Raw genomic sequence first — 9,873 nt, forward strand, 5'->3', positions numbered from 1 at the left:
TGATGGTTCCCAAGCCTAGTGCTAGTCACCCCCACCTGGGGCAGATTTTCCTTAATGTCATCACAAACCCCCTGCCTTCCAGGGGGCTCCCAAGGGATTGTGCCATCAGACCCCTGGGGGCGGGGGGAGTGGCAGGAGGAGATCACTGAGGGGTCAAGTCCAGCAAGAAAATTCTCCTCTGGGGGCTGCTCATCTGCCCCTGGGGCTCCGAACACCCCCGTGACCCATGGTCCTGGAATCCTGGACAGGGTGCACAGAGTCCCTGATGTCCCCAACCTCCAGCCGGCTCCTCTGGTCCCATCCAAGCAGCCAGCAGCATGCCCATCACCAAGTGCCCGCAGAAGGTGCAGTCCCTGTGGAAGGAGTGGGACCAGAAGGCCCAGAAGAACGGGCTGCGACACCAGGTGTATGCGGTCAACGGTGACTGCTACGTGGGCGAGTGGAAGGACAACATGAGGCATGGTGAGTGGGGAGGGGTGCCGGGCCCCAGAAAGTAGCATGTGGCCACCTCTCCAAACTTTGTCTCAGCAAGAGTCACTTTGGCCAGGGGGTATACAAGGCCCCTAGAAAGGAGCCTGGGGCAGGGCCCCAGCTCAGCCCACCTACTGAGACTTGCGACCTTGGCAGAATCAGGAGGCAGCTGCTTCCCCAGAAACCACCCTCTGATCTTCCAATTGGGCCCCATGCTCTGAAGAGCGTGCACTCAAAAGTCTCACCGGTAGGAGGTGTGGGAGACCCCCAGAAGTACATGGGCTTCTGGACCGAGCTGCGCTCTGAACTTGACCAGCAGGGGGCGAGGAGGTCTGCCATGCAACCTAGTCCAGAGGACAAACATTTATTCCCAAACTGTGGCAGGACTTCATACTCTAATCTTGCGATTCCAGACTCCCTGCTCTTAACCACGCCCCTTTCCTACCTTGCTTGTTTACATTCTTTGTACTCCACAATCCAGGATTAGAGTGCTTGACCAAATCATGACAACTGAGCCTCAGTTTCCATACCTGTAAGTAGGGAGCCCTGGTGGGGAGTGGTTACCCATTGGGCTGCAGTACGCAGGGTCGGCAGTTTGAACCCCCCCCCCCCAGCAACTTCTCGGGAGAAAACTGGCTTTCTCTCTCATCACCAGTGACAGTCTTAGAAACCCACGGGGTTGCTTGCTGTGCGTTTGAAGTTGGAGAAAATGTCTGTTTGTAGGGATTAAAGAGCTGGAATCTATCAAGAGTGCAGCCCAGAACCTGGTCCGGAAAGGAAACTTCTGGAATGTTCTCTGCGGGTAGAACGTGGCAGCCTACCAAAGCTGACCCGACCCACCATTTGGCACAACCACCACCCTCAGCATTCACCTAAAAGCGAGACTTTGTGTGGCTGCTCTGAGCTCTCCGCCTGTGCTTCAAGATACCTACTGCTGAGAAGCCGTGTGGCTCTCAGGAAGCCATTTCCCTTCTCTGGTCTCTGCTTCCTCATCTGTGATCAGAAGTATGGGCTGAACTAGCGCCTCAAGCCTTGTTTCTGTGTGGCGCCTGTGTCCCCCTATATCCCCCAGTTCTCTCGGGGATATGGCTAGAAGTTGAAGGTCTGGCTCACACGGAGCCCAGTGATGGGTGATTTAATGAGTAATGCTTGGCTGCTAACTGAAGATTAGAGCTTCAGACCCACCGGCCACATGGCACCCAACCACACAGGAGCTCCACGCGTTGTCTTTTGACAACCTGTCAGCCTGTTTTCCTTGGCAGTTGTACCGTTTTACATATACTGGGACTTATGCGAGCTCCAATTTTTCCACATCCTCATCAACTCGAAGGAATGCTAGTGGCACTGTGGGCTCGGGGTTGGGCTACTAACAGGAAGGTCAGTAGTTCAAACACACCAACCACTCACTCTGTGGGAGAAAAACCAGACTCTCTGCTCCTAGATGGTCTCAAAAACCCTGTAAAACAGCAGTTCTCAATCTGTGGGTCAAGACCCTTTGGGAATCAAAGGACCCTTTCACAGGGGTCGCCCGATTCATTACAGTAGCACAATGACAGTGATGAAGTAGCAACGAAAATAATTTTACGGTTGGGGGGTCACCACCACACGAGGAACTGTACGAAAGGGTCGCAGGGTTAGGAAGGTAGAGAACCACTGCTGTCAGAGGTGGCCGTGAGCCAGAATCCACTAATCAGCAGTGAGTTTGATTTTGATTGGGCTCAGCTAACTCCTAAAAATCCCAGGAAAGGGTTCTGACTGGCCCAGCCTGCGTCCTATGCCCACCTCTGTGAGTGGGCGTGGGAGCCCTTGTGGCAGAGTGGGCAACAGTGTGGGCTGCTGACCGCAGGGCCAGCAGTTTGAAACCACCAGCTGTTCCGAGGGGAAAAGAGGAGGCTTTGTGCTCCCAGGAAGAGTTCCAGCTTCGGAGAACTTGGAAGGGCTCTACCTTGTCCTAGGGGGTTGCCGTGGGTCAGAACTGGCAGTGAGTTTGGTTTTGAGTGGCTTGGGGTAGAATCGACTGGCCGTGGATGGTGGAGACGTTGCCAGAGCTGTCAGTGAAGCCTGACTCGGCCCCACCATGGGGGAGTCACAGAAAACCTCTTCTTGGGGTCGTATGCACAGCCAGAGGAAGTTTCTGGGAGGCACAAGTCAAGGATATCTTCCACCCATGGGGACACAAACCCTGCTGGTGGAGGCCCCTGGGGTTTCATTGTCCTGGCTATTGGGCACCATTTGGGAGAGGGTGGATGCTTCCAGTACGCTGACCAGGAAGCTAGAACGCTTTGACTTCTGCTACCCCTGGTCCTGCCAACGCCTGGTGCTGGAAATGTGCTCAGGAAGGCAGAAGTGGACAGGAAGCTCCACCCAGCCCTGGGCCCACCGCAGGGTGGGTGGAGGCTTCTGAAGCTGACAGTTTGCTTTCACACTCATGCACTCTTCCATTCACTCTCATGCTTCCTTCCCAGAAGGGGACTGGCTTTGGAATTGGACTGCATGGCCTCAGAGACTGGCTGCCGTGCCCCTTCCAAAGCCCTCTCCAAACCTGCCCACCCTTATGAAGCGTTCTAGAGCTCTTTGGAGGCCCCCTCGAGGGCCATCCTGCCTTCAGAGCACAGACTTGGAGAGAACTTTCTTGAGGTTTTTGTGGGTGCTAGGGTAGGGGGGGACTGTCTAGAAACACAGACCCTACGCCACCCCTGGAGAGTCATCTAATCAGTAGGAGAGACCCCTGAGGACTGGGTAGACATCCTCCCTCCATGCCCTGGCAGCTGTGTTTGTAGCCCTGGCCCATCTGTGTGTCCTTAGGAAAAGGGACACAGATCTGGAAGAAGAAAGGTACCATCTACGAAGGGGACTGGAAGCTTGGGAAACGCGATGGCTATGGCACCCTCAGCATTCCTGACCCAGACACAGGGAAGTTCAGGAGGGTTTACTCGGGATGGTGGTCAGGCAACAAGAAATCGGTGAGTGGTTTCCCATGGTGCCCTGGATGGTGTGTGTGTGCGTGCGCACACACACACACACACACACACACACACACACACACACACTATGAATCAAGGGCAGGATATCTGAGGGAGGTGGGTGGGGTGGTAGGTGGGAGAAGGAAGGGGTGGGGTGTTGCCAAGGCCTCTCACAACAAAACCCAGGAAACAGGAAGCAAGAGCAGCAGGCCGGCTGGAGCCATGACACCCTTGGGCCACCAGCAGCCTACCCGCCTGCGTGTGGGTCCATGTAGGGCAAAGTCTCCCCATCCGTCTCCTCCCACGCTTCCTGGCTTTCTTTTCCCAAGCATGCCTTTCTGAGAAGTCCCACCTCTCCCTTAGGCTTCATTAAAAGAGGGTAGGAAAAGTGGGGACAAGAAGGTAGAGGCCCCACACTTGGCTACAGGATGAGGGAGGAAGGGGCAGGCAGTGTCCTAAGGGGTAGAAGCCAAGCAGAGGGGTGGCCTCACCCTACAAACACCCAAACGGAAGACAAGACTTCCTCAAATTGCTCTCCCAAACTTGAATGAACTCCCGCCACGTGCCCAGGGAAAGAGATAACAACAATATACCTTTCCATATGGATAAGTAGGTTATAATCAGGAAACAAACACTCTAGTCAGTAGAGAGAGAGATTTGTCAACATTTCCTGAGCAACTATGGTTGGGTGGTCAACCTGGAACTTTCAATTCTCAGAACATCAGGATCATCATCACCATTCCCATTTTGCCAATGGGGAAACAAACTCAGAGAGGTGACCGGCCTGGGCAGGGGCCACCGGCTGGTAAGCAGCAGGGCCCAGGCTTTCAAAAGCAGCGCTGAGCAGCTAATCCAATGGGTCAGCAGTGTGAGCCCACCAGCTCCTCTGGGAGAGATCTGCTCGCCTAGAGATTAAAGACCCACTGCCCTCGAGCCGATTCCCACAGAGCAACCCTCCAGTCCAGCGGTTCTCAACCTTCCTCATGCCGCCACCCTTCCATATGGTTCCTCGTGGTGGTGACCACCCCCCAACCATAAAATTATTTTCGTTGCTACTTCATCGCTGTCATTTTGCTACTGTTATGGATCGGTGACCCCTATGAAAGGGTCCTTTGACCCCCAAAGGGGTCGAAACCTACTGGTTGAGAACCGCTGCTCTGTAGGTTCTCTGAGGCTTTGCACATCTTATAGAAGCAGACCAGTCTCATCTTTGTCCTGAGGAATGTGTGGTGGGTTTGAACCGGCCACCTTGCCATCGGCAGTCCAGTTTCCCCGACCACGCCACTAGGAAACCCCATGGGGTAGTTCTACTCTGTCCTATAGGGTCGCTGTGAGTTGGGTTCCACTCCCAGTTGTGGAGAGAGATTTCAAAGTAAGCCTCTCATTTATGGCGCTAGGATGAATGCTTTCAGGGGCCGACTGAGTACAGAAGTATAGAAGATTCAGGGCAGATTCCCTATAGGAAATGAGCTCCAAAGTGGCTCGGAGTGATGGAGAAAAGGGGAGAGTGACTGGATGCAGACGCAGCAGGGGCAGGCGGCTGCGGGACAGAGTCAGGTGCATGCCCCCTGGGGTGACAGGCAGGATTTTGAGGAGTAACCTCGGGCTGCCAGTCCCCAGTTCCACAGGCGTGGTCTGCAGAGCTCCAGGAATCCCCAGAGCTGGGTACTGTTTGTGTTTCTTTTTCTAGGGAGAAAGTGCCTGGCTGTTTTTTTTTGTGATTTTCTGAGGGGTCTGTTACCTCCTTCCTGTGCACCCCTCCCCACCAAAAAATACTTTGAGTTGATTCCAACTTATGGTGACCTCCTGTATGTCTCAGGGAGCTGTGACCCAAGGTTTTCAGTGCAGATGTTTTCGATGTAGATCACCAGGTCTTTCTTGCGAGGCACCTCTGGGCAGACTAGAACCTCAACGTTTGCGTTCACAGTTGAGAAAGTGAACCTTTAGCACCATCTGGGGACTCCCTGTGCGTGTAACTGAGTCATAATCGGCGTTGAGGGTAATCAGGCAGGTGTTTTAATGACTCCACCACCACTCCGCCTGTGGATGCTGGGGGCCGTAAGCTTGGAGGCCGAGGGACTCGTGAGGAGGGAAGAAAGAAGAAAGGCTGGAGAGGAAGGGACAGAGTATGGGCTTGGAGAGGGCCCCTGAGGAAAGAAGCCGGGGAGAATCCCGGGTGTCTGGCTGGGGTTCCTGCGAGGAGGCTGGGGTCTGTCTCAGTGGTCCCAGGAGCCGTGCCGGGCCACAAACCGGGATACTTTGGTGCTTACAGGGCTATGGGATCCAGTTTTTCGGACCAAAGGAGTACTACGAGGGTGAGTGGTGTGGAAACCAGCGCAGCGGGTGGGGCCGCATGTACTTCAGCAACGGCGACATCTACGAGGGCCAGTGGCTGAAGGACAAGTACCACGGGGAGGGCATGCTGCGGCTGAGTGAGTGCCCGCCCTCCCAGGCCCTTCCCACCCCCACCCCCTCCCTGGCTAAGCCCCACAAGACCATTCTCTTTAATGAACAAATGGGGTTGCCCACCCAGCATGTTTGGCTATCAAAGGTGGGATAAGAGGACAGGATCCCTGCCCTCCACTAATAGGGGAGACTAGCAACACATAAAGCAAGACGGTTTCTTACTGTCTTCTGTAAGTTCACAAACTATAGACAGCCTACACTAGCCTCATCACAGCTGTACATCAGTACTCTTAGCCTCTACACTTTACACATTGAGGCACAGAGAGGTTAAGACACTTGCCCAGGGTCACACAGCCTGGTGAGATTGAAAGTGGTGAGACTAGAAAACAGGAAGGTGTGCTGGAGCAGTGGCTAAAAGGTTGGGAGACAGGGGCTAGTTTAGGCTGATTTAAAAGCAAAACAGAAACCACTGCCACCGGGTCCATTCCGACTCATGGCGATCCGAGACATGGTTTCTGAGTCTGTTAATGTCATGTGTGCAGACCACCTCATCTTTGCCCCAAGGTGGGTTTGAACAGCTTACCTTATGGTTAGCAGCCCACAGCACTGTCAAGATTCCTTAAACCCACCCACTGCCCTGGAGTCCATTCAGACTCATAGCGACCCTATAGGACGGAGAAGACCTACCTACCCCTGTGGGTTTCTCAGGCTGTAAATCTTTATGGGCGCAGACGTCTCATCTCTCTCCTGAGGAGGGGACAGTAGGTTCGACCTTCTGACTTTGTAGTTAGTAGTAGGGAATCCACTATGCCGAAGCTATTAGATTCAAATCCTGCCTGGAGCGCTGATTACTTGCTGGACCTTGGGCCATTTGCTGAAACCCCCCTGTGCCTTCGTTCCCCCATCTATAACTAAAACCAGAACTCACTGTGATCTAGCTGACGTCAACTCAGAGCAACTCTATAGGACCGGCTAGAACTGCCCCTGTGAGTTTCCGAGACTGTAAGTGTTTACGGGAGTAGAAAGCCCATCTTTCTTCCCTCTGAGGGGCTGGTGGTTTCAAACTGCGGACCTTGTGGCTCCCAGCCCGGTGTGCAATTACTGGGCCACCCAGGCTCCTTTCCTCAGCCCCTGGATAAGGATAAAAATAACTTAAATTCTTGGAGGATTATTGTAAAGGTTCAGTTGATATTTATTGATTATAAAAACTTATTGTAAATTAGGTGAAGATATAAGGTATATCAGAATCTCACAGTCGACATTTCATACCATTCTGATGAACTTTTCCATGGCAATTCCTTATCCCATGGCAATGTGATTTTCTACTTCTTAGGTCTCCCTTTTCCATTCTCCCTTCTGTCCCAGCCCCCTGACTTTTGTCCTTGGGTCAAGGTTGTCCTTTGGATGGTAAAGGCTTGCTTCTTCGAACTTGGAGCTGAGTTCAGTTCCAGATGAGGGGCAAGGGCCATAGTCTTGGGAGTTCCACTGTCTCTCTGACCAATAAGCCTGGGGTCTTATGAGTTTGAGTTCTATCCCATATTGTCCCCCCACTCTATCCAAGACCTTTTAACAGGACCCTTCTGAGAAGGGTAGCCTGGTGGTTCAGTTTGCAAAGTACTTAGTGTGGTACCTACCAGAGAGTAAGTACTCAGTGCAAACATTGCTGGCCTGTACTTAGAACAGAGCTTGGCAAACTATGGTCTTCGGCCAGATTCAGGAGGATACTTGTTTTTGTAGATAGAGTTGTTGTTCTAAAAAAATAACCTATATAAGTGAAATTCACAAAACATAAAAACTATCTCAAAGGAAAAAATTTGGTATGTTCACAATGTTACACAACTCTTGTTGAGTCCCAACATATTTCTGTCACTCCAAAGTCAAACCCCCTTGCCCATGTGTAAATAAGATGTCATGGGCACACGGACGTGTTCGCTCTTTTACATATGGTCAGTGGCACATTCATAGTGCACTGACAGGACTGGGGTGTTGTGACATATGCTAAACTCAACCCAAACTTACTGCCATCAAGTTGATTGCAAACTATTGCAACTCTATTGGATCCCGGGCGTCCCTGAGGTTGTAATTCTTTAGTTGCATAGAAACCTCATCTTTTTTCCTTGAGAGCAGCTGGTGGTTTCAAAGTGCTGACTTTAGGGTGAAGCAGCCCAACTTGTAACCTGCTGTGACCCCAGGGCTCCTGTGACATCAGACTGGCTGGGCTGCAACACGGAATACACTCTTTCCATGCCCTCCGAGCACTGATGGCTCTAATCTTCACAAATCTACATGCTGGGTGCTACTATCCTCCCTTTTATAAAAGAGAGAACGTTTAGATGACCTTCCCAAGGTCACACAGCTAGCCAGTATCTGAGCTGAGAAGGCTCTGTTGGGCTTTTGTCACGCCCACCACTTAGTGCTTAGTAGGGGGTCAGGCTCCTGGGACAAGCAGGTCTCCATTTCAAGCTCTGCCGTTGCCGCTTCCTGGCTCTGGGACCTTTGAGCAAGCCAGTTAAACTCCTAAGCTCCATCTGCCCAATGGCGTCCACAGCCCGCCCGTCATGGAATTGTTTGTGAGGGTGAAGCCAGGCCAGGCATGCAGCTTGGATCCAAGCACAAAGCAAGTGCGGGAGAACGGGCTGCCTCTTCTTTCCAGAAGTTTTCTATTTGGCAGATGGGAAACCTCACGCTAAAAGAGTTGCTTGTCCAAGTTTAGGTAAGTGCTGGAGGTGAGACATGACCAGGTCTGATTCTGGAAGTTGCTGGTAGCCCAGAGCTCTACGACTTAAATACCAGTGGTCCCAGCTTCACCCAGCACAGCTCAGGCTAGTCATCCCTGATGTTCTGCCTTCTGGCTGTCTGGTGGGCAGTGTGGAGGGTCCATCCTTGTTTGATGTGCCCACCATCCACTCGCTCCTCTCCTTTCCCCCAGAGAACGGAAACCGCTACGAGGGTTATTGGCAGAGAGGCATGAAGAACGGGACCGGGCGATTCTTCTATCTGGACCATGGCCAGCTGTTCGAAGGCTTCTGGGTGGATGACATAGCCAAGTGTGGTACCATGATCGACTTTGGCCGTGATGAGGCCCCTGAGCCCACCCAGTTCCCTATTCCTAAGGTGGGCAGCCCCTACCTCCCTGCAGCTACCTCCAGAGAGATGGGCACCAGGACCCAGCCTACCCCCTCAGCAGGAAAGAGGCAAGCAAGCCGTGTGCTCACTGAGCTTCCCAATGCCCCCTCCTCCCTGCTGCCCTCCAGATCACAATCCTAGACCCTGACAATGTGCTGAAGGAAGCCATGGACAGGTTCAAGTCAACTGCAGAAGAGGAGGAGGAGGAGGAAGAGGAGACAAAGGAGGAGGAGGAAAAAAAGGAGGAAGAGGAGAAGGAGGAGAAGGGAGAAGACGGAGGCCAGGTGAAGGTGGGCAGTACCATAGAGTCCTTGCCTTCTGGAGTCCAGCTGGCCCCTTGTGGTTCCTTCCTTCACATCCCATTTCCAGTTCATTTCAATTCTGCCCAAAGTTGCCCCCCAACCCCCATTTGCACCCTGGGCTCACTGGGATTCGCCTTGGACTATAAGTCTGGGTGTCTGCTTTGGCCTGTCCTGGGTGGGGATGAGTGGGACTGTGAGGGAGGGTCCTGGCACAGCACAGGACAAATTTGAGCTTCCCTCTGTCCCCCTGCCTCCCACAGAATGCTGAGCTCAGCCTTTGAGGTGAAACCCAAGCACATGTCACCAAACTGCTCAGACCAGTGCGGCTCACCCTGGGGAGAGTGGCGGCGGCTCCCGACACACCCTTGGCACCTGCAGAGAGCACCTCACTCCTCCTGGAACTGGATTCTTATTTGCCTGTGGGGGTGCCTATAGGGGAGCGGGGCTTCCCTTGCCCCTCACAGCCTTTACCCCCAACATCTTTCCCTAAGTGCCTGAGAATAAAAGAGAGAGGCAGATATGTCAGCAGGGCAGCAGGCTGAGGCAGGGAGTTGGGGTGCTCCAGCAGGGGTGCTGGGTGGAGAAGAGGGAGAAGGTTCCCAGGG

At 53.1% G+C, this 9,873-nt stretch overlaps 1 protein-coding gene across 1 annotated transcript; it reads left to right on the forward strand.

Annotated features, from left to right (window-relative positions):
• The first annotated feature begins 271 nt into the window (after nucleotides 1-271).
• MORN3 (MORN repeat containing 3) lies at nucleotides 272-9,549 on the forward strand. The gene is made up of 6 exons (XM_075534639.1): nucleotides 272-462; nucleotides 3,277-3,434; nucleotides 5,707-5,866; nucleotides 8,770-8,954; nucleotides 9,095-9,256; nucleotides 9,529-9,549. Exons 1-6 carry the CDS (start codon nucleotides 318-320, stop codon nucleotides 9,547-9,549), a joined length of 831 nt encoding a protein of 276 aa, XP_075390754.1. The 5' UTR covers nucleotides 272-317.
• The last annotated feature ends 324 nt before the right edge of the window (nucleotides 9,550-9,873 follow it).

The sequence above is a fragment of the Tenrec ecaudatus genome, chromosome 16 (assembly GCF_050624435.1).
Source record: "Tenrec ecaudatus isolate mTenEca1 chromosome 16, mTenEca1.hap1, whole genome shotgun sequence".
Classification (NCBI taxonomy): domain Eukaryota; kingdom Metazoa; phylum Chordata; class Mammalia; order Afrosoricida; family Tenrecidae; genus Tenrec; species Tenrec ecaudatus.